General features: G+C 41.5%; 1 protein-coding gene and 1 long non-coding RNA gene across 2 annotated transcripts; both read right to left on the bottom strand.

The window, feature by feature from the left end:
* Nucleotides 1-914: 914 nt before the first annotated feature.
* Nucleotides 915-4,661, bottom strand: LOC146666848 (uncharacterized). The gene is made up of 5 exons (XM_085414994.1): nt 4,515-4,661; nt 4,113-4,279; nt 3,792-3,990; nt 3,602-3,692; nt 915-1,147 (listed from the first exon to the last, which is right to left on the bottom strand). Exons 1-5 carry the CDS (start codon nt 4,644-4,646, stop codon nt 945-947), a joined length of 792 nt encoding a protein of 263 aa, XP_085271120.1. The 5' UTR covers nt 4,647-4,661; the 3' UTR covers nt 915-944.
* A 14,482-nt stretch (nt 4,662-19,143) lies between these two features.
* Nucleotides 19,144-24,424, bottom strand: LOC146666847 (uncharacterized). The gene is made up of 2 exons (XR_014912813.1): nt 23,196-24,424; nt 19,144-23,039 (listed from the first exon to the last, which is right to left on the bottom strand). It is a non-coding gene; the product is annotated as an uncharacterized LOC146666847 (long non-coding RNA).
* Nucleotides 24,425-25,179: the final 755 nt, after the last annotated feature.

The raw sequence follows: 25,179 nt of genomic DNA, 5'->3' as shown, positions 1-25,179 counted from the left end.
TTTCATTTTTTCTTAGCATTTCTTTAACGCCTTGGTGCAAAAGAATACCTGCATCTGTGTGTTGGAAAAAAGAACTACAAATTTGGAAAGGAATTTATTCATGTTCTTACTCATAGATGGAGTACATGGTTTAAAAAACACTGAGGAAACAGATATGAGGCGGCTGTATTAACATAAAAACATTAATACAGTTAAAAATGAATAAAAAATTGCACGCTTAAACTTATTTCTCTACAGTTTGTACAATTAATCCATGTAACAATAGGTTCTCTCTTAATATAGTAGTTATTAAAAGATCTTTACATAAAAATACATTTTTAAGTACTCTCCAGTGGAAGTCTGTTGTGGCTTATGTTTCTAAATGACACAACCATAAAGCAGTCCACAGAATATACAAATATGTCTTTGATAAGTGAATGTTGGCTCCCACAATGGCCTGTTAAGTTATTGCAAAAATAATTTACTGCATAATATGTCAGATTAGAACATGTTATAAGCACAAAACTGAAGGGGAAACAATAAAAACAAAAATGAAAAAACAAATACTAAATTAAGTTAAAGGATATTTCTTACTATACTATATAATTGTATAATGTTGCGTTTGATTGCAAAAGAAAACCCACCAAGAAAAAAAGAAAGAAAGAAAAAGAGAGAATAGTTTAATATATTCAAAACACATTCTTTTCTTTTATTTAAGCTGTAGCGAGATTCAGCTGGACAAAAGAGAAAGAAAATTATTACAGATTTGTTTTATTAATCATGAATAAACTTTATTATACACAACTCTAAATTTCAGTTGGTCTTAGTCAGATGTGTTTTTAATTAAATCCTGCAACACTGTGCTCGCTGCCATCACTTTATATCTTAGTGTGCAATTCAAATATATACTTATTACAATATTTTTCCCCCTTAACTCTCAACTGGCGTTTTTAAAATGTCTGTGATCATATTTGTCCGTTGACTTCTGTCTGGGCCTCGAACGATTCATCAGACAGGTTGGCAGCCTCCAACTGATGCTCCAGACTTTCATCATCGCCTCTATTCTGATCAACTCTTATCTTAAACTTAGTGATGAACTCATTACTGGCCAGCGCGTCCTCCTTTTTAGGGCATGTGGGCTTTGATAACAGCCGGCTTTCCAGTCGCTCTGCAAAGAAAATTCACAAAACATTTCTTATTTGGTAAGCTTGTTAACAAATTTAAGTTCAGTTTTGCTGAAAGTTATAGCATGCATCAAGTAAGAAGCAATTGGTTTTTAAAAAGCATATACATTCCCCAAAACATTTTTATTATGTGCATTTTGGAGAATAAAAGATTGTACACGATTTCCCTTTTTAAAGTAAAAAGATTATTAAGTCTAATTCTTACTTATTCAGTAGATTAAAGTATTGAAACATCATTATTCATAAAATATGCACATTACAAAATTAAAGTTATTCAAAAACTACTCAAGTACTTACTCCAATACTCACATTATTCAAGTAAATTTAATTTTTGCCAATGTAATGTCACATAAAATCTTAATCTGAATAAGGGATTTGAACCCCACTGTCACGGCCAGGGGATCAGCAGGCCGCTGACTAGTAGTGTTCTCTCTCTCTCTCTCTCGCCAGGGCGGAACTCATGGTGGGTTCACGCCCTCGGCCCACGCCCCTCTGAGGAGGAAACACCTGGGCCTCATCAGTGCAGCCAGCATTTAAGCCAGGGAGTGGCTTCTACTCATCACTGGATCGTTGTGTGTGACTCGCGTCAGTGCAGCCCGGCTCTGAGCAAGTTCTCTTTTGCTTCCCTGTGCAAAACCTCTAACGTGTGTTTCCTTCTGTACATAGATCCCCTGGACCCGACTCTGCATCCCCCGAGCGGTGTTTGGAGAGAGAGTCAGAAGAGGCGCAAGTGTCTTTTCCCTACCTGGATTTCCCCGGAGCCTTTTCCCTGTCACCGCTTTGTATATAGCACTATCCCCTGCACTGTTTGTATATACACCTGGTGGAACTGTAATAAATACAGACTGTGCCTCTGAGTCCTGCGTGTGAGTCCTCAAGCGAACCGTGACACCCACACAGATGAGAGCTTAGCAGTGAAGCTCTCTCTTAAAATTTGAGTTATAAAGTCAGAAGTTATCACTGACAGAGATCCATGTTCTTTTAACATAAGAAAGAATATTTGCTGAAATTGACATTAATCCAAGCCCTTAAAACGCTATTTTGGATTAAGCATTTCCTTTTAGAAAAGTCTTCAATGAGCAGGAAGCTCCAGTACTGAAAAAAGAAGCCAACATCATCTGCTAAACGTGCTAAAAGTAAGTAAGTAGACTCCTATGATCAAAACACATACAGTATAAAAGTTATAGGTTACAGATCTGAAAAGTAAAACAAATGTCAAAGTGCAAAAAGACTTATGGTCCCATAGAAGTCTATTCCATTTGCCTGGAATTAGGTGAACACCTTTGTGACAAATTTAATGGCTCAGTCATTTGTTTCATGTCATATTTAATAAAAGACTGACATGGTGGCATGTGGAATTGTCCATTTTGCACATATTTGGTCATTCTAAGCGTCAGAAGGGGAAAGATCATTCTGGGAATGCCTACTGGCGAAGGATGTGTGACTGACAAGTCCAGTGTGTGAAGTTTAACTACAGTCTAAGGAGCTTGGAAAGAAAAGCATCTGGACTTCTTTAAGTTTCTTGAAGATGTTTCACTTCTCATCTGAGAAGCTTCTTCAGTTCAGAATTTCTTCAGAGAACTGAAGAAGCTTCTTGAATGAGAGGTGAAATGCTCTTCAAGAAACTTAAAGAAGTCCAGATGCTTTTCTTTCCAAGCTCCTTAGACTACGATGACCTGAACGACTGAGAACCTTAACAGACAGTTCTTCCCTTCATTCATCATGCCTGATTTCAAAACACCAAGATGGCAGTCGTGAAAACACTCATCTTGAGTCTTCATGGGACTATGGTGAGATCAGTTATGCCTCTTATGATGCTGTCCCAGCCTTCAAAGCAGTATAAAACATGTTTGCAGCCTGTAACAACTGTGCATGCGGTTATTTTTCGTTTTAAGATTTCCGTGTTTAAATCATAATAAGATTTATTTTTAATTTTAATTAACTTGAGGTGAGTCAGATTCTTTCATTCAAGTCACTGAATGAATCTCTTGACATGTTTGGGGGTAGGTGCCTTTTGTAGCATTTTAATGCAATTATCTGACAGATTATATGGTCTACACCATAGGTGTCAAACTCTGGCCAAATTTGGCCCGCAACCTAATTACATTTGGCCCGCGAAGCCATACCAAATTACTATTAGAGCTGGCCTACTGGTATTATACAGCTAATATATATATTGTTTAGTATTAAGCTTTGCTTGTTCCATATTCAGTTTTTCAGCAAAACGTGTTTGAGTCCATAAGAAAAGATTCATTCTTATATCTGGAGGAATAAATATATTTCAATAAATATTAAAGTTAGCCTGCGACTTTGTTCCAGTTTTGAATTTTGGCCCACTGTGTATTTGAGTTTGACACCCCTGGTCTACACTGTTATTAACTATACTAACACTCTGTTCCAGAAGTCTGTGCTGCAAAGAGGCAAAGTGAATACCGCACCTGCAGGAGTAATGGGGGTCATCAGTCGGTTCAGCTGGATGTTCCAGTGCCGTACCTGTTGACTGGCATTCCTCAGCCTCTCCTGAACCTCCTGGAAACAAAAATCATGCAGGCATCTTCATCAGTGTTGTTTTAGAAGAGCACTAAATAAGATGCTGCTCACAAAGCCAGTCAAAACAAACTTGTTCACCTCCAGACGCTGGTGACTTCTTTGGCGAGATGCCTGCAGATCCTGGAGCTCCTGAGAGGCAGAGTTGAGGGCTGAGGGGGTGTCCTCATCGGGACTGCCATCTGACAGCTCCTGTATGGGGCTGAGGTTTTGCATTGTACGTTGCTGCTCCTGGAGGAGCTGGAAATGTTTCCTCTTTTCATCTTCAGCCTGCAGCAACCTGAAGGAGGGGAAAAAGGGAAGAAGCAACTGAAAATGTTAATACTTCTCATGGATATCTCAGATCTCCATCACAAATAAAATAATAAAGGGCCATAATAAGAGTTAGAAATCCATTGTTACCGCTCAAGCTCCAGTCTGGCCCTCTCCTCCTCCAGCCGAGCCTGGATCTCCATATTAAGGGCAACTTCCAGCTGCTGCTGTGTCAGCTCCAGCTCCCTGATCCTCTTCTTCTGTTGTTCAGCCTCCTTTTCCTTCACCTGCATCTCAGCCTGCATGCTGTCTTTTATCTATGCACACACACACACACAGCTACATAAACAGATGCACCAACAGAGCGGTATAAACTGACCTATTCCTGAATTACCTTTTCCTGGACTGTCATAACCATTTTTCCAAATCATTAAAGACTAGGTGTGAATTTTATAATGACAGTCAACATTTTGCTGGAGTTCTCAAAGATCAAAGTCAAGGAGAAAAGACTCTGTACATAATTGGTGTCAAGTGGAAAACTTTTTTTTTTACCATCACAGCCTCTTTCAGCTGTCTTTCCAGTTCCAGCTGCACCTCCCTCTGCTTCCTCCGCTCTCTCTCCTCTGCCTCCCTTCGGCGAGTTTCCAGTTCCCGTGCATGCTGTGAAACAGATGAAAGAGACATTGTTTGCTTTGTGTTTTCACCTCTATCCAGCAGGTGACACTAGGCCATCAGCTTCGAGGTTCAACGTATTGTGCTTTCAGCGGTGCTCTTCTTGATAACTTGGTTGAAGTAAGTGGGTATTTGAGTTCATGTTGCTTTCCTTACAGCTGTAAGTAATCTGCTCATTCCGCTTTTGATCTTTGGCACCAACAAGTGATTTTTTCCCAGAGAAGTGCTGCTCACAGGAGATTTCCTCCATTTCAGACCATTTTCTATAAACCGGTTAGATGGTTGTACAGTTTCTGAAATACTCAGACAAGCCTGTCCGACACAAACAACAATGCATGTTCAAAGTCATTTAAATCCCCTTTGACCTTCAGCAGGTCATCTTATTAATGTATACATGCCTAAATGCACTGAGCTGCTGCTATGTGATAGGCTGATTAGGTATTTGACCTAATGAGCAGCTCAACAGGTGTATCTAACAAAAATTTGGCCAGTGAGTGTACAGTGGGGCAAAAAAGTATTTAGTTAGCCACCGATTGTGCAAGTTCCCCCACTTAACATAAGAGTTATGAGTTATAAGATGCAGGTCGATGTGTAAAAATAACTCAGTTGTTTGGTGGTGGCTATGGCAGGGCTTCCACAGAGGCCAGCAGGTGGATGAGGGAAGGGGAAGCAGGAGGAGAGCCCCGAGGAGGCGGCCACCAGTCCGAGTGTCAGGTGAACTGAACTTCAGGTAAGAAGTTATGAGCTGCAGTCTATCTGGGTCAGATATAAACCAAGTTTAGGTGGAGTTTATTTTCGTTGTGCTGACTTTTTACAGTCAGTTACAATACCTCACACTGTGTGAGCTAGCATGACAAGTTTATACAGATGTTCGGTTGCTATGATGTTACTGATAGTGAACTTTATTTTATTCATAAGGTTAGTTAGTAGAGTTGCCAACAGCTCCTTAAAAAATGGAATGGTCCCTCATTCATAGAAAATATTACGCGTTTGGTATTGAGCTGAGAAGAGACGCAGTTTGTCCCGTACTTCAGCTAGGATGGAAAAAGACACAAAACTGGAGTTATTCTGTCTTTACGCTGCACAGCTGCCTCTTCTCCTCTCATTATCTCTCCTCTCTCTCCTGTTGCTACTTCAATCATGAAACTGATCAATGATCAGCTGATCGTCTCTCTTGTTTGTTTATCACCCACTTTGAGCCAGAAAGAGGAAACCAGCAGATGTCGCGCTAAACAGCAGCAGCACGTTTAAGCTTGATCAGCTGTTGTTAGAATTTATTTAGTTAGAATGTTTGCTGGAGCCACAGCTGTAAAGCTGTAAAGCTGCTGGTCATGATGTCGGTTTGGATATGTGGTGAGAGGGAAACATGAAGATGAAACCAGGAGATGTCCTTACTGAATCATCAGAGCTGAACAGGTGATGGAGAAACAGGTTTACCTTTTAGGTGACATGAATGAGTTGAAGTTATGAACTGTTTCTGAGAGATAAATAACACCAGGATCCTTTTTTTATGTAGCTGACAGCTGGTAACTGTGCAGGGGCGGGTCTAGCAAAGTGTTGCCAGGGGGCCAGGTAGGGCATTAACAGGGAGAGGAGGGCATAAAGAAATACTTTTCTTTTTTATTCTCATTTAAAATATCTAGCTTTTATTAAATAATTATCTGAATCTTGCGAAGAAAGTTTTTATCTGACGTAAAATGTATAGAAATCATACATATACCAAAAAGACTGTACATCACTGTCACAACAGCATTTGTTTTCATTCAAAGGCTTTATGGCTTTAATACCTGGTGGGCCAATCTGTAGTGAAAATGCCCAATTTTTTGTCCCAGTCCAGCCCTGCAGGTTAATACTGGCAGTGTCACCATGCCAGCTGACTGCATTTCATCATCAGCCAGTGTTGTTCTCAATATTACCAAAGTAAGGCAGCATATAAAGTATTTACTTGCTTTCAGGTTTTATTCAAATGTTAGTCTTTTCAGTTGTTTCTCCACTTTTTTCCTGTTTCAAAATCAAACACCAGTTTGTGAGAAGATTATCTTCTTTTTTTTTTTTAACAGGCATTGGTTTTGCATTGGAATTGGCTAATTTGCCAATTGTATGTTAAAAATGTTCGTATTTTAATATTCAAAAATGTTTTTGCCCAAAACACATGTGCACTACATGTCAGTAAAAATACTATGCAAATATTGATGTCCTTGAATGCTGAATAAACACTGACTGATTGTATCTCTTGTACTTAATCAACACAGTATCTAAACACTTTGCACCGTAGTGGTTAAAATCTCATTCTAATAAGGTTACGGTTATTAGGTTTACAGGGTTATTGAATTATGGTTAACGGTTGGTAGAATTGTTTTTAACATTATCTGCCAATTACATCTGCCACCCTTCTCCAAATCTGTGCCCCTACCTGGCCCCCCCAACAAAAATTTTCTAGACACGCCACTGCTTGTGACAAACAAACAACATTACACAATGCACCTTTAAAAACCCTGCAAAAGTTAGCTTGTTGCTAGGGGACCAATGCGAGTTTGGGTTTTGTGAACCAGAGTTTGAAGAAGGTTCAAGGTACAGTGGGAACAGGCTGAGGCAGGATCCAGAGTCAAAATAGGCAAGGTAAACAGAACGCCGGAGAGCTACGGCACAAAGCACTGAGACAGCAAATGAATAGTGGCAGGCCTGACAAAGCAGGAGAGTGGATCGAGGAGCACAGCAAGCAAACAGGCTGAATGACAGAATAAATCAATGCAACGTCCCCAAAACTGTGACAGGAAAATTTGTGTTTTGGAGAATTTCTCCTCCCCAGGAATCAGTGCTCAGAGAACCTCGTTATCTTTGCAGGTTTGGAAAGAGTCTGCAAAAAAAAAGTCTTTGCAATTGTGTTCATGCTAGAATATCAAGACTGTGGACCACATGAAACTTTTTAAACCACTGCCACTGCAGCACTTGCAACCCTAACCTGTTGTGCTTCGGAGTTGGTATCAAGAAGCAACTTTCAGGACTAAGTCCCAGAAACTGTGTTTCCTCTAACAGCCACACGAGGCCGTCTCTAAAAGATGTTTATTAAAATCTTTAGTGCACAAAGAAGCATGTTTATGAAAAAACTGGGTTTGCCCTGTTTAAAAGCTATATGACAGGAGAATCTTTGAGAAATGATCTATCCGGAGTTACTGGAGTTAGTGGCATAGACACCTTGAAAGAGTTAGCAGCACAAGTAGCTTTAGCTGGCAGTTGTCTGCTAGTCCTCACTCACGCCAATATGAGTCACTGAGCCGGAGCTCCTGGCCATGTATTTGTTGTTGGTGGATTTTATTGAATTATGTGACAATTTGTACGGCTCGCAACACCCGCAGTTGAGGAATCCTGTTTTACTGAGTGAAATTGTGGTATTATATTAGTCTGTAGCTTGGGGAAATCAGCGTGCAACATGGACGTGACTCCCCTGCTCCCCACTCCCACAGAAGGACCTGTGCTGCAAATTTTGCAGTTCAAAATAAACTGGTTAATTCATCTCTCCTCAGGTAGTCGTGGCCAAAACAACTAATAAAACTAGCCTACCTACACCATAAAAATCCAAAGAAAATGCAGGCTTTACCTTTTACCCGCCTCCCGCCTGGTATAGATTTTAAATATTTACAGTATTTAAAATCTACATGAAGTTTCTGCATTTTTCCATGTTTAAAAGCATTTTTTCACACAGTAGAACAACAATTCCAGGAACTGAGGAAGGCAGAGCCATTCATGCATTGGCAATACACAAGAGATAGATTAAAAGTTGTATTATTTATTTATTTATTTATTTATTTATGCAGTTTTCTTATTTTTTGCATTCAAAGGTGCCACCTCAGCTTACTAAGTTGGGGCGGGGCTGGAGGCTATGACACATATCTGAGTTGGAATTCCAGATAACAATTCTGACTTGGAACGTGGAAATCCCAATATCTGACCTATACTGGAACACTCTTTATGACAAATAAACCTTCAGTAGGAATTGTAAAGAAGCAGTCAGGTCGGGTCTTAATTTAAAAATGTCACCAGTGTTCAGCCCACTGCCAATCAGAGCTTGCAGAGCAGAATGACTTCAAACAGGGAGGAGCTAATGGCCTGGGTCAGAACATTCTGTTAGCATTAATTAGCATATATCTGCATCTGTACACTGCACTGGTACCATTACAACATGTAGCTAGTTAACAACGATAGCAGTAGCTGATTAGCACTCCACCCTCTGTCTTAAACATAGTAACTCAGACCTCCAAAAATCAATGGATGATGTCTCGGTGGCTACGTCCATCTTTTATATACAGGCTCTGGTAGGTTTAGAGTTGTTTGTCAAAACAGTCAAATCTCTACACGTGTTGTACTAAACATACGAAGCAGATTTGCTTCCGAATCAGCAGCTGTGCAAAAGACAACACAAAATGATCCTCTGGAACAGGAAGAAAGCAATCTGGTGGAGAATGCTGTTGATCTGCTCTACAGGTTATCAGATTAGTATTACACTGGCCCACTCTATCCTGCTGGCACTCTCACATTCATTTAGCCTCCGCTTTCCTTTCATGTCATATCTTTTGTCATTTCCTAAATCAGATTTTCCGTCTTCTCTTTCTTTCATATTTCAGGTCTTTGATTGATTGTCTGTCTCATTCTTGCGACATCTACTCTCACGCTGAGTTTTCTACAAGATGAGGACTGAATTTTCTCTTTACACTTTGGCAGCACCAATTTTCCTCTCCGATGAGATGATGTAGAAGTAATTGCACATTTTCTCCCTCTCGCTGTGTGAATGTAATGCTTGGCTGGAATAGCCAATAGGTTGCGAGGAGAAATGATTGCTTTCAATCTCTTCAAATAAGTCCGGGTTATATAAAAGTTTCCCTGATCAACATTCAGAGAAACTTAATTTCTGGTGCATCTCATGATGGATGGAGAGAAATTCTTAAAGGTCTAAAGTCATAAATGACATTTTGTAGTCTTTTAACTATTCCTGTATTCTTTAAGGGACTGCAGACTAGTTTGAATGTTTAGGATGAGACTGTAAAGTCACTGAGAGACAAAAACACTGACTACAAAATTCTGTCAGATTTTGTGTTAAAATTCTGTAATTATCGGCCAACTTTTATTACTAATTTTCTTTTTGCGCTGTACCTATTAACAAGTATTATTGCATGTTACTGTTTTAAGTTTTAGCTAGTGACTCACTACACCGCCTTTTGGAACAAAGTGGTAATACACGACTACAACGACTTGTATACAGTCGCTTACAGAGGTCGCCACAGCACATCATCTACCTCCATCTCACTCTATCCCATCATCCTCCTTGGTCACATCCACCCTCTGCTCCTCCTCCTTCACTTGATCCATGAATCTTCTGAGGCTTTTCCCTTTTCCTCCTGCCTGGCGCCTCCGATATATCCACAATCCCTCCTCTGCACTTGTTCATATCATCTCAGCTGTGCCTCTCTAACTTTGTCTTGTGTCTTCGTTTTGTTGTCTGTTACAACGCTGGACGCTGCCTGTCTAATATACAAAGCTATACCTGGTCTGGCGCCTCCACCAATAAGTGATTTTATTAAACAAAAATCTAGCAGTGTTGTCGGGTCTCGACTGACTCGAGCCACTATTAGAGGTGATTGTGAATTGGCATTTAGATGGACCACCTTTTCACAGATGCTCTGTCATATCAGGGAGTGAGCTTCTGGAATACTCTTCCACTGTCAGTGTACTGCCTCTGCTATGGTTGGGCAGTCAGCTAAACTCCTTCCCCACATCAAGACTCTGATGACACGATTCCCGGTTCACAGGTTTATTGACACAGGGAAAGGTGAAACCACAATGCTACCAAAGGCATAGGATGTATGTGGATGCCACTGGATTTATCTGGCTAAGGCCACCATGCTGCACATGCCTTCTCCTTAATTCACAGACTTACTTCCTGTTTACCAACGACATCATGTCCTATTACAGACTACAGGTTTTAAGGTGGCACCAGAGAGTAACAATCCCTTCTGCGCTCTACATGTCGATCTCAATAATTCAATCTAATCATAGCACTGAACCGATGCTTTTGACCCCAACCCTTTAATGAGCACAAAACTGCTTTATTTAGTAGTTTTCTTCCTAACAGTCTTCACCTCTCTGGTAAACAGTCTGTGGCTTTGGATGGTCGAACACAGGTATTTAATTTTACTTTCATTTCTCTTCTCTCCAGAGCATGCCTCCACCTCTCCAGGCTCTCCTCCACCTTCTTCCTGCTTTCACTACAGATCAGTGTCATCTAAAAAATAATCATAGTGCATGAAACTCCTGCCTGACCTCGTCTGTCAGCCTGTGCATCACCATCGCAAACACTAAGAGGCTTGAAGCACGTTCCTGATGTAAACCCACCCACACGCCTCTCCAGTCTCACTGTCCTCATACGTGTCCTGCACCACTCAAACATGCAGTAACACAGCTCCTCTGTTGGCACCCTGTCATCTTCTTTCTCTCATCCATAAAGACAGAGTGCACCTCCTTCCCTGTCCTTCTCCACCAACACTCTCAAAGCAAACATCACATCTGGAGCTCAAGCTCAGCATGAAGCCACAGCGCTGCTCGCTAACTGTCGTCTCTCTCTTGGTGTTGACCCCAAGCCCGGATAAATGGGGAAGCTTTGGCAGGAAGAGGGTCCAACGTAAAATCTTTGCTAAATCAAACGTTGATCATCCAAGGATTTACAAACTGTCACTGACAGCTCTAGTGTGTCCAACTGCCTCATGTGTACACTGAGCACTTCTTCTGGGTTTTTTTTGGTAGTTTTCCAGCACACACTTGTACCCTCACCAGCTATTTTTCCAGTAACTAACCAGATACAGCCAGCCGCCTCATCATCCACAGTTATATCTGTTTCCAGATCCACTTCTGCAGGCTCTGGAAAGTTTAAGGCAAGTCCACACAGCAGGTAATTCTCATGTTTGAGGAAAGTGACCAATGATGGGGTAGTTAAGTTAGTTAGAGTTAGTTACTTACCTACCAACAGACTCTGACTGGTCCTCTGGTGATCAACCATCAGCTGCAGAGCAACAAATGACAAGATAATTTCTTTATTTGATGGAGCTTTAATCTGCAATCATCTTTGAGCAAAGCACAACAAACATTCTGTTGTTGGTACCCAGAGCAAACTGAAGCCCCGGGGGATTACTTTGATCCCCCTGTGCAGTTTTACTTTTATCTCTTCATCTTTATCACTTTTATTTCTTTACAAGCTCATTGGTGAGGCCTCCCACAGCAGTCCCAGTTTCTTATGTGGCACCTTGGAAATATTAATTGCTCAGCCCTGCTCTTGGTCTTAATCACTAGTTTGAAGTATTACTTAATACAGCATGATGCTAATTTTAAAAAGCACAGTCACATTTAGCCATGTGTTTAAAGCACAGTGTGCAGTGTCCTCAGTTTCACAGAAGATGATCTCAGCCAAAATGCCAAACGTGAGACTTCAAAGCAGGAATCCACGAACCTGAGTCAGTCTTTCATTCACATTTCAACTAGTTCAGACAGTAATGTTGAGTGACGCCATCGCAGAGACAGTAAAAAATCATACAAATCAAAAGGTGTGTCAGTGCAATCTGAGCTGAATGATGAAACCTGTATAATGTTTTCATCCCCTGCGGCTGCCAGTAGCATAAATAGCAGTTGTTCGGTAAGCTGCGCTTTAGCTGTTGTCTTGTCAACTGCAGATTTTGCAGATGAGATCCAGATCAAAGCGCTTTGGTTCCCTCGTGGGCTACTGGAGATGCTAGAAAGGGATTCCTTACTGCTCACACGTCTCTGTTTGCCATTATAGTCGGGTTGACATGAGATGATAGCTTTGTTTGTTGACACGGTAATCCAACACACTGCTGAGTGTTCAGGTTCTCTCAATCAGACGCACTTATGAGAAACAACCAAACAGAGGAAAAACTAACTAAATAAAAGCAACAGTAAAATAAAAAATGTCATTATCGACATGCCTTTGGGTTTCAGAGTGCTCATTTGAAAAATGAGTTCATCCCCAAATCTTCTTACAGCCACAGGAAAGTTTTTAGCTTTGTGAAATTTTGTGCACGAGAACATTTCTTCGTTCGGTAAACTGAGAGCTTTTTCTGATTTGCTGGACAAACTGTTTGGATCGACGGTGCTTCCTCTTCTAATTCTGGCTGCTGTCTGAACTTGTTGCTGCTCTCCTCCATATGAACACAGTCAGTCCACAGACACATGATCAGAGTCACATACTGATCAAAGAATTCATCCAGGAAATCACTTTTTTTGACACAAAAGTAGCAAAAAGAAAATCTAAAACATTAAAAAGTCTCTGAAAAGATGTGAAAAAGTAACTAAACTGGCAAAAAGTCTTTTCTTGTAGTTGTGAGTTAGGAGAGCAGTTCTGTCAGCGTCTGCTGCCACTGACATGCTGACGTGCAGCGACATGTCACTCTGTCGCTGTGAGAGCTGTAAAACTTCCAGAACTCATTGCTGGTGTTCGGAAATCCTCAACTGGCTGTGCTTCTCTTTGGTTTTGTAAAATCATATATTTTTACACCATGAGGACTTGACTGAGTGTTATTAACAACATTTCTAAGAGGTTACCCTCTCACATCATTTCAGGGTGATGTTTCCAACAGGTCTATTCTAACTTAGACCATAACCTGCTCTCAAACCAAACCTTTCACATATGAAACAAATTGTAATTTAAGTGGAGAATTATTATCTACAAATATTTACACAGTTATATTCACTTATTTCCTACTTACAAAATGATACAAAACTGAAAGAAGAAAGAAAACTTAAATCCTTTAACCTTTTTATCCCCCAATAAAGCTCCTGTCAGTTTTCGCATTGACTCATATTCCAAAAATAAGCTCTGCTCTTTATTTCTATTAATTCTCCATTTCCTGATCAAAAAGGTACTTGAGAGACATTTTTAGCTGTCTTATGTATAATTGTTCTTCCTTTGTGTCTTTAAAAATGAGTCATATTAATGATGATGGTATTTGGGTGTTTCCTCTCAACGCTATCTGTCACGTCTGCGAGGGCAGACGTCTAGGAGAGAGGAGGCAGAGGAGGCAGAGTGACAAAAACGAAAAAATACTTTGGGGATAAAATGTCAAACAAATTCTTCTTTTGTGACTGAACAGCTACAGGAGTTATTTTATCGGCGTCAGAGCTGAACTGATAGATTTTCTTCTTTGTGTTTGTTTGCTCAAAAGGACGGCTTGTGTGTCCCTGAGACTTTTCACTAAATAACGGCATATCATGCTTCTTGTTTTGGCTGCCATGGCATTAATTGATTTCTTTGACCCTGTAGACACAAGTCTAGCTCAAGCTGTCCCCGGATCCAGCTGATACACTCCATTCTCATTTTAGCACCAGTGCCTGTACAGCAGTACCCCCTCTCTGGGGGGAGAGGACCCAAACGCAGACGCATTCAAAGTTTACAAGACACATAAAGATAAGTGCTTTCAGGAAAGCCTGAATACCCAAATTCAAAATTCAAAATATCCTATTAACACTCATCTACACTGTTGTGACTGAGCATCCATGAGAAGCCCGGTCCACAGATGTCCCACCCCAGAACCACCCAGTGCCGTTGTCCAAGCACCAGACACCATTTTTCATTGTTCTGATCTGATTCATGACCTGCATCACTCTGCTTATATCTGCCTGAAGTTGTGTAACAGCTATTTGTGAAAACAGCAATAAAAGAGGCAAAGAAAAGTCTTAGGAGTGGCAAGGGTGGGAAGAGACAGATGGGATAAGAAAGAGTTTTATGGTTAACTCAGTCAGCCTTTCTATGAGGCTCTGAAGTGGATTTCCTCTGACTCATGACTGCCAAAGTCAGACCCTAGAGAACTAAACAAAGGACTCCCAGGTGTCTGACTGAGAATGAAGATGGAGAAAGAAATAGCTGTGTGTGTGTGTGTGTGTGTGTGTGTGTGTGTGTGTGTGTGTGTGTGTGTGTGTGTGTGTGTGTGTGTGTGTGTGTGTGTGTGTGTGTGATGGAGATAACAATAAAGAGATAAAGAAAAAAAGAGTCCCATGTGCAGCATTTCTCACAGGAGGAAGCTGTGGTTGGATGAGACAGTTCATCTGCAGGGAGACTGTGAAGAGAGAAAAGGAAAAGCCAGTGGGACCTACACTGAGCTCAGCCAGTTGTGACACACTCAGAATTAAATTCATTACACCGAACTCCGTCATGCAAATGAGGCGCAGGTCAGCCGGGGCCCTCGGCAGCGCACAGTTGAGATTCTGCACTCAGGAGACGTGGTTTGACATTCCCGGTGGGTCTTCTCTGGGTATAATTTGTTGAAGTGTGTGTTAACAGGGGGCTGTGACCACGTGTCCTCTCACTTTTCACTCTGACTGCATAATGTACCAACAAGTCCTCCAGAGTGAACAATCATATAGGTCTCGATGTGAAGCAGGTGTGTTTTGTTGATTTATCTCTATGAAAACATTAATGCACACACACCCAAAAAAAACCCTCAAGATGAGAGTTTGGATTATTATGGATACAATGAAACCAACACAACGTTAAGAATCAGACTATTTGGAGCACACAATTAGTGTTTGTCTATTGTTTGGTTGACCCATCCATCCACCCTGACCTCTTCTCAATGACAAACCATCTTTTCTAAAGAACAAAAGAGGTGTTCCACAGGGTCCTGTTCATGGACAGTTTATTTTCTGTTCATTTATATAGAGAAAAATATTCAAGACAAGGTTTTTATATTTACTCAGATAATAAAGTTGTATGTGTATCTAATAGAATTACTATTATTCACTCAGTTGCTCAATTTTCTTTTCACAGAGGCCTTGGACCTCAATAGCAGTTAATAAGTTACATCCACCTATCAATCCAGTGAAAATGTTTTGAGGAAATATAAGCATCTTGGTCTTGTGTGGGATTCCCATATACAGGGTGGGCCATTTATATGGATACAGCGTAATAACATGGGAATGGTTGGTGATATTAAAGTCCTGCTTGTGGCACATTAGTATATGTGAGGGGGCAAACTCCTCAAGATGGGTGGTGACCATGGTGGCCATTTAGAAGTCGGCCATCTTGGATACAACTTTTGTTTTTTCAATAGGAAGAGGGTCATGTGACACATCACACTTATTGGTAATGTCACAAGAAAAACAATGGTGTGCTTGGTTTCAACATAACTTTATTAAATATAATAATATTTAAATATTATTTAAAAGAGCGATTAGCTGGATGTGGTTTGACCTGTTGATGCAACACGGACCTTGATGTTTTCTGCTTCCATCTCAGCCTCGCCTTTCTAACTTTGTCTCTTCAAACTGCTCAGCTGTCCCGCTGATGCACTCATTTCTACTCGTCTGTCCTGGACACTCTAGCTCAGCTGTCTTTTTGTCCGCAACAAAACACTAACATCTTGTACTCCGCATTTTCAGCGTTGCTGCTCCCCTTCTGCCACTCATCTCCACCCACTCCACCCTTCCTCTGCTCTCGTCTTCACCTTTCTTTTCCTCTGTTGCTTTGGATTTATTCGTTTGTAACTGAAAAAGGGAAGCAGTTATTACCAGACTGCACCTATCAGAAACGTTGTCAGCAGTTTAATTCAGAGTTTTTACTTTTTAGTGCTGTGAAAAATGTTTCTCAGTGTTCAAAAACAAATCTCTTGATACTGATAGAAAGAAATGGAGGAAACAATCCGTTGTGAGTTCTTTTGGAAACATGAAGCTTTGTGTTGGTGATGGATGCAAAGAGTGGGAGGATGTGTCTCTGTATCTAATTTAAATGACATACAATAGAAAGATGGATTGAATCATGCTTTTTCTTCTCAGTGGGAATTAAGCTGCACTATAACACAAGCCTCTGTTGCTTCACGGGATTTTTTTCTCTGTGTTTTGACGTTTGAATGGAGAACGAATTTCAATTTTCGTAACAATATATTTAGAGATTTTCTTATTTCTTCATAGATTAGTCGCTGTATGCAGAGCTTTCTACAATGGCATCTGCCATGTTTTGGCAAATACGAAAGCTTTTCTGAATCAGAATCAGAGGATGAGTTATTTTATCTGACAAGTGAGAAAGATAAAAATAATTATGAATGTAATATAGATATGAAGAAATGGCTACAGGGTGGCAGAATCTCAAAGGTAACAAAGAAAAGTGAATATTATTATAAAGGGAACAGACGGGCAACATATGCCAGTGCCATATGGCAATATAATATACTGATGTAAATGTTGGACTAATGTGGACAAAAGAAGTATTGGAGTACCAGGACTCCAACAGTTATGGGTTTCCCACAGATTCCCAGACGATGATGATGATGGTCACAAGCGCATGGCACAACATAGAAGAGCCACCTCCACAGGACAAGACTCAGCAGTCCATCTGCATCTAAAGGTCAAAGGTCACTCTTTCAAGGATGCCAATGTTCACATTTTGGACAGAGAGGACAGATGGTTTGAAAGAGGAGTGAAAGAAGCCATCTATGTCCACTGTGAGCGACCATCTTTGAACAGAGGCGGGGCTTACGACACCAGCTGTCTGCCATCTATAATCCAGTTTTGAGTTCCCTCCCCAGATGCCTGAACGCCCACTCACATCCTGGGCCATCTGACCTCAGGAGTTCGCATGATAAGGTGGGGCCAGGTTTCACAATGAACTCACCCGAAACTCTGGCTGATTGGGACCCACACCCAGTTTCACACCTTGGCTCAGGCGATTAGAGGATCATCAGGGGGTCCTTTTGTCCCTCTGTGGGGGCTCACTCCCACTAGGTTTATATCTGGGACTCTCCACCATTTGACCTTAGAACTGAAGAAGCTTCTCGGATGAGAGGTGAAACGTCTTCAAGCAACTTAAAGAAGTCCAGACGCTTTTCTTTGCAAGCTCCTTTGACTATGATGATGGCAGATTCTTAGCAGGAGTTCTTACAACGCTTGACAGCTCTTGGAGAGGAGCAGATTTCATCTCCCAGAGGGAAAACAGGTTTCTAGGGTACGCTTGAGTGGCAGCAATCCAGCCAGTTTTCCAGTTTCTTGAAGTTTCTTCATGAGAGCCATTCAACAGGAAATCAGCTGCTCAGTGATGCAGACAATATGCCGTTGCTTCAGTCTGACTTGTAAAGGAGCACGAAGGTGGATTTTGATGGAAGATGCTTCTTTCACTGACGTTCTGCTTGCAGTCTGATTGCTTGAGAGACTTTCGGGTAAAGATTTTAGTGTGCAGTCGTCATTAGAAGGGGATGTTCTTTGCACAGGAAATGGTACAGAGCCATTTCCAAACGTATCCCAAACCAAACCTGTAAGTATCAGACTGATGAAGTATTTTCTTCTTTACATTTTATTGATTAATATTGATTTTCTGATCATTTCTTTGTTAAGGTGATTCTTCATGAACAGCCTTGTTTTAAGCAGTTTCCTGATACAAAAGATGAGTTTGGGATCAAAGACAATGGCAATCACCAAACACAGTGCTGTGCACTTTGGCCAACCACCTTAGATTTGTCTTTAGCTTCGACTGTAGCCACGCTGCCGTGTTTGTTCCACGATCTAACCTTTTTGGGATTTGCCCGCTTTCCAAGAGCTGTCAAGCTTTGCAAGAAGTCCTGCTAAGAATCTAAGCAGCTCACCAGCAATTAGCAACTGATTCTGCAGTTACCTCTAGTTCTGATTTTCATTTCCATTTCTTAGCAAGTAGCACCCAGCTAGCTTAATCTACTGAACACCATCTGCTGCCTATCTGCCGTGGTGCTCAGTTATAGGTCCTTTATTACTTTTCACTGTAGATCGCACACAAATAAAATAACAAATGTAACAAGGTTACTGAATAGTGTGTTTAGCAATAGTTTTGTTAATGTATTAGCTGAAAGTTCAAGTGTTAGGGGTGTAGAAAGAAAGGAAGGTAGAACAGCTCCCTGTGGAGTTTTGCCCCAAAGCATTTTATTTCAGAAACTCTATTTTTGCTCTCAGCTGTCAAAGAGTGCAGGGATGATTTGGCAACCTGTTAATGGAGAGTTACAAGGCTGGTCTTACAGCCTGTCTATGCACCATGTAAGAGAAAGTGGTGACGACAGCAGTAATGTAGGCCTGATTCATAATATGTAAAAGGCAATGATGGCCACCACTGTGCCGCTAGTCACATTATAGTCAGTGTAGCCATCCCGTCACATCAGGGCAGATTAGGAGGTGAGGATGAATGAGGAAAGGACGGGTGCAGGTAAGCATACTATAGCTTTATTGGTGAGAAGCATGAAGGATGACACACCCATACTAAGGCACATTTAAAAGCTATACTGCCCTGCTCCCCCCACGGCACCACTGCAGACACACAGATGAATATATACGCATGCACGTCCACGGTGTGACAGGCGTAAACGCTAGCTGTCTGCCCATAATGGGTTCTCATGGAATAAAGCCCTCTTACACAGCTGTGCCAGAAGGAGAAACGGGGAAGAAACCAAGCAAGGAATGATGGGAAGAGCGTGAGGAATATAGCAACATGGGTCAGAACTAGATGGAACTGGTATTTATTTTATTAATTAAAAGAAAAAACAACAGACAAACCTACAGCCAAACATTTTAGCAGCGGTAACAGCTGGATTAAGACACAGCAACAGTCATTCACGTGTTAGACTGCAGGTTGGTCCAATACTTTCACACAGAGAGCATGGACTATTATACCATGTTGTGCACAAATCCTACAGGCAATATAAGTGAACTGTCACAAAATTCTGTAGGTGTTTGGTGTCCAAAGGATGAAAGTTTTGATCCACTAATGGATGGAATAAATGGAATAATATTAATATTATTTATTGACTCAGACTTCTGATTGATGATCCATCAAGAAAGGTTAAAGCCCACTAACCATCACCTTAAGGGCTAAAAGTGACCGGACTGCAATTTTTAATACAATTCAGTTTTACTCATACAGCCAAATCACAACAACAGTCGCCCCAAGGCTCTTTATACTGTAAGGTAGACCCTACAATAATACATACAGAGAAAAACCCAACAATCATATGACCCCCTATGAGCAAGCACTTTGGTGACAGTGGGAAGGAAAAACTCCCTTTTAACAGGAAGAAACCTCCGACAGAACCAGGCTCAGGGAGGGGCGGGGCCATCTGCTGTAGGAGAAGGAAGACAGGATGAAGACATGCTGTGTAAGAGAGACAGAGATTAATAACAGGTATGATTCAATGCAGAGAGGTCTTTAAAATTTGCAGCAAGGCTAAAGTGAAAATTAGAAAATAAAATAGATATTTATTTGTTTATTTATTCACTTATTTGTTTTAATTTATTTTCTTTACTAAAATAATATGTTACCACTGCTATTTGGAAACAGTGGTAACTGCTAAATTTGCTTTGGTATTAAGAAAAATAAGGATTTGAGTTAAATAAAGATTTCTCCATTTCATTGGGCTGCTTAACTGACAACAAAACTTTAGTCCCACTTATTTTTCTGCAGCAGTTTGTAGCAGTTTTCCTCTTATCAAACCAAATTCCCTCCAGTTCCTGAGGGTTCAATTCTACAAGAAAGTTTGTGCATGAACAAAGCTACAGCTGTCACTACTGTTGGTAAAAGCACCTCAGAAAATTGCTTGCATGTACTGAGTGATATTTCAGAGCAGTTAATTTCCCAGACAGGAGTTCAAATGCCTCATTTTATAAATTTAAGATTGAGCAATAACCATTTAAGAGATTCACAGGACATTTCTGTGTGTGTGTGTGTGTGTGTGTGTGTGTGTGTGTGTGTGTGTGGACATGAAGGCACGCTTAGATAGAGAGCTGAAGTAATGAATTATTAAACAATAAACCCGAGCACTCAGCCTCGGGGTCTCTGCCTCTGTGCTCTGGGACAGGCATGATCAGCACAGGTCAACAAGTCTGCTAGAGTTAATGAGAGTTAAAAGCTTGTGTAACTACTCGCAATATGATTCTTAAGGAACTATAAGCCATTTTTATTTTAAATGATTACAGTGTAGTCTTCTGAAACGTGTGCCACCGTTCACAAAAGAACAATTTTTCACTTTCATATTCATCATCTTGTTTGAGTCACTGCTAAATTTGGGATGAAGAACTTAAGTGCAGAAGGCCTGGCAGCAACCAGCTGTACGACGTGTTTTTGCCAGTCTCATTAAATACAAGATACAAGATCTGTGATGTTTTAGTGTTCTTCAATGGTCAACTTCCACGATTATGTGCAAACTTCACCCAATATTTTCAGTGAAGATGACGACTTCTCATCTTATTGTACATATTAATCCTTGGTCCTCTCTCAGTTTATGTTAAATCCTCTATCAGGACTTTAGGTGTCACTTTTGACTCTCACATTGGATGGGCATGTGAATTCTCTGGTTCGGTCTTGTTTTTGTCATTTAAGAAATGTGGCTAAGTTAAGCCCTATTTTATCTCACTCTGAACTGGAGATTGCTATACTTGAGATTGCTTATTTCCTCACGCTTGGACTATTGTAACTCTTTGTTTATGTGTCTAAGCAAAGGTTCCCTGGATCGTCTGCAGGCTGTGCAAAATGCTGCAGCCAGGCTTTTAACAAAGTATTCACATGTGACACCGTTGCTATTTCAGCTACACTGGCTTCCTGTTGAACTTAGAGTTCATTTTAAGACCCTGGTCTTGACATTTAGAGCCTTGCCTGGACTGGCACCAGCCTACATCTCTGATCTGCCACAGCCCGATGTCCCCAGCAGGTCCCTGAGGTCATCTGATCAGGGCTTACTTGCTATAAAACAAGCTAAGATGAGAACTAAGGGTGAAGCTTTTGCCACTGTGGCCCCGAGACTGTGGCCCTCTCCCCCCAAACCTTAAGAACTGTGGACTCAGTAGCTGTTTTTTAAAAAACAACTCAAAACTCACCTTTTTAAAACTGCTTTTGGTTAATTTGTGCCTGTTTTATATTGTCTGTTTTACCTTTGTATTATTTGTTATCTTATGTGCAGCACTTTGTGACTCTCTCTAGAAGGTGCTATATAAATATAATTTTTTTTATTTATTTCTTTAAATGTGACATGCAAACTAAGCTTTTTATAATTCCTAATTATGGCTAGTTTGGAGAGATATGACAGCCAAAAAACATCAAACATCAACTAAAACATTTGCACTTGGAAACACGAAGACAACAAACCCAGTTAGACCTCCGACACTTCCCAAAGCTCAGAGCTGCTGTGGCACAGGAGGCAGAGGCCGTCCACCAAACTCCAGACTCATTTATTACTCAGTCCATAACAGGCGTGATGAGAAATGAGAGCAGTCAGCCTCTATTTATGACTTTACTGAACTATTGTACCCGTGTGCTGTAACTTTAAATAGTTACAAGAAAAATTCCTATTCACAGAGAACATGGTTTAGAATGGGCAGAGAAAGTGTGACAATCTCATTAACCTCTATCACAGCACAAGACCAGTTGTGGTTGCCCAGTTGCCTTGGGCAGTCACATTTGGACTACTGTCAGGTCTTCTGTGCAGCCTGGTTGTTCCTGTTGGCAGCTGCTCCTTTCTCCCTGGGTGTGGAGTCTGTGCCAAGACAAACAATAGTGCTGCTGTCTCACTTACTCGCTTATTACTAAAGCATAAAACAAGTGAAGCTGAGGAAGGCTGTAGAATTCATAACTAGTTACTAAAACATAAAAAAGAAAAGCGAAAGTTTAGTTACTGAAATGTACCAACATTCATATGCAAACAGGTGACAAATTAAAGGAAAAAATCTAAGCATTTACTTTGTATAATAAGAGTCACTATGTGCCACCAGGGCAGCTTTGCAGTCTCCAGATATCTGAAGTCAGTCAACCATTGGTTGGTTAGTTAGTCCCATCCCTGCACGAGTCCATGGTTCCATTTTCTTTATCACTCATCTTTATTTGGACAAATGTGCAAATTTACTTCATAAAAAAGCCAAACATCTGTAGTCACCGTGCTGCACACAGGGTGGGCAGCAGGCCACCCCTCCCTTCCTTCCCTCCCCATCTCCAGCTGTCTCCCTCTTCCCGCTCCACCACAATCACCCACACATGCAGGGCCTTGGGGTAAAGGTGTGTCACCAGAGTGCAGGGCAGGCATCCCCCCTTCTGTCCCCTTCTGGCTGCCTGTGCCTCAATTTTAACCCCCAACTTAGACATTCACATTACTCACACTCTCATAACACATACACGCTGGTGGGCACGCTACACGGCATCTAGAAGACCATCAGGGTGTACAACCTCACCCCTGGCGTCGGAGGGCAGTTTGGAGTCTTCACCCCCGGGCTCGGTCACTCTGGCGCAGCTGGCTGCCGGCGGAGCTCACGGGCGCTATGCTGCCCTCACGACACGTGACCCTGTGAGGTTAGACAGCTAGCGAACAAATAGAAGAGGTCTTCCACACAAGGCTTGACTTTCTTGTTTTTATGTAACTAGAACATGAGAAAAAATGAAAATGAATCGCTGGTTAACACACATCTTAATAACAACTTGCCGATTAGCCTAGCTTAACATGTACATTACATCAGCATACAGTTCGCTCCATGTAAACACACATAACGACTGTCTCTACACATGTCAATACTCACAAAGACGAACGTTTTCCGAGGTGCGAACGTGTAGAGCACTCTTAGCGTGAACATGAACTAGTCCCTATTTAATAACTGCCGGAGCACTTTTTCACGACATCATAAGCGAAAGGGTACATCAAAGATAGGTTAGTGAACAGGACGCTCCCTCGCGCCATTTCCGCACATAGGATACAAAGATCTCTTGTGAAAATGATGTCTCACTCTGAGCTTATTTATCACTCTGCTTATGTGGCTCAATCAGCACACACACCAACCGCTGACTTTTGACTCAAGGGCATAACACTCCCCGCTTGATATACACACATTATATCACAATAAACATCAATACAACATATTCAAACATCATCTAGCATTGAAGAATATTCATTCAGTCTCTGCAAGCAAAACAACAATCTCTGAAACTGGTCTGAGAAACATTTTAACAGTCCCATCTTTTACAGTCCGCACTTCCACTTTTCGGACCTTCTTGTCGCTGCTGGGGAATGTTTTTACTATTAGTCCCATGGGCCATTCGTTCCTGCTGGCTTGGAGGTCCTTTAGCAGGACCACATCTCCTATTTTGACATTAGGTCTAGTCTCTGTCCATTTTGCACGACCTTGTAAGGTGGATAAATACTCTCCCTTCCACCTTTTCCAAAAAGTGTCAGCGAGGAGTTGAACATGTTTCCATTGTTTCCCAAACAGCTGCCCTGATGAGAAGTTCCCAAGTGGGGCGGACACAGCACTCATCTTCTGCGTTAGTAGCACTGCTGGAGTGAGTACTGCAGGACTGTCAGGGTCGGTGGATATGGGGACAAGAGGCCTTGCATTAATAATTGCCATCACCTCGGCCATGAAGGTGCACAACACTTCATGAGTAAGACATGTTTGTTCAGTTCGTAACAACATTGCATCCAGAATGCGCCTGGCAACGCCTATAAGGCGCTCCCACGAGCCTCCCATATGAGACGCATGAGGGGGATTGAAAGTCCAAACGCACCCTCTCTCTTGCAGGTACTTTCCTACTGCTTTGTTTCCTGAGTTTAGGTCTAATTCCTTACAAGCGCCCACAAAATTCGTGCCTCTGTCCGAGCGCAGAAACTTGGCCGGGCCCCGAATAGAGAAGAGCCTTCTTAATGCATTGATAAAACTATCAGCAGACATAGTCTCTATCAGTTCGATATGCACAGCCCTAGTTGACATGCATGTGAATAACACAGCCCAACGTTTGTTCTGGGAACAACCACCTCTTGTACGATGCGTCACAATAGTCCATGGCCCAAATACATCTAGGCCTACAGTGGTAAAGGGTGGTTCAGGGGTGACTCGGTCTGCAGGCAAGTCTGCCATTTTCTGGATCTGCATTTTGCCTCGCAACTTGCGACATGTGACACACCGATGAATGACAGATGACACAAGCCGCTTCCCTCCAATTATCCAGTACCCAGCACCACGGATAGCTCCTTCAGTTATGTGTCTTCCTTGATGAGCCACTCGTTCATGATAGTGAGTTACAATTAGCATGGCGATGTGGCTGGTAGATGGGATAATCAGAGGGTGCTTTTCATTCTCTGTGAGATCGGCAGCGGAAAGACGTCCACCGACTCGTAAGAGACTGTCTTTGTCCACTACAGGATTGAGCTTTTTGAGTGCATCAAATATGCCACTGACCTTCCTTCCTTCTTTAATGTTTTCAAGCGTCCCTTTGTAAGCTTCTTGTTGGACGGCTCGAATAATGACTGCTTGGGCTCGGGTGAGTTCTTGGACGCTCGGTGTCTCACTGAAACCTTTCCATCCCCTTTGCCCACTTGTCTTTTGTGCAAAGGATGTAACTACATGAATGAGTCTGGCTATGACTCTGCAAAGAGTGATCCAGTTTGAGTACTTTTTGAAACGGTCAGAACCCAACTGTGGCTCTGCTACAGTAGTTTTCATTACTTTTATTTCCGGATGTATCTCTCTGTCTTTTTCAGGTTCGATGAGCGTGAAAGGACCAGTGTGT

The sequence above is a fragment of the Rhamphochromis longiceps genome, linkage group LG7 (assembly GCF_057381845.1).
Source record: "Rhamphochromis longiceps isolate RC_006_pf linkage group LG7, R_longiceps_female_GT1.1, whole genome shotgun sequence".
NCBI lineage: Eukaryota > Metazoa > Chordata > Actinopteri > Cichliformes > Cichlidae > Rhamphochromis > Rhamphochromis longiceps.
This window is presented reverse-complemented; position numbering and strand designations above follow the sequence as displayed.

What these genes read in the sequence shown, in the direction of transcription:
- LOC146666848 (XM_085414994.1), bottom strand. Translation starts at nt 4,646, where the DNA reads ATGTCTCTTTCATCTGTTTCACAGCATGCACGGGAACTGGAAACTCGC. An exon ending in AGCTGAAAGAGGCTGTGATG is followed by an intron (nt 4,280 to 4,514) that starts GTAAAAAAAAAA and finishes GTGTGTGCATAG; the next exon opens with ATAAAAGACAGCATGCAGGC. An exon ending in GACCCCCATTACTCCTGCAG is followed by an intron (nt 1,148 to 3,601) that starts GTGCGGTATTCA and finishes TTTTCTTTGCAG; the next exon opens with AGCGACTGGAAAGCCGGCTG.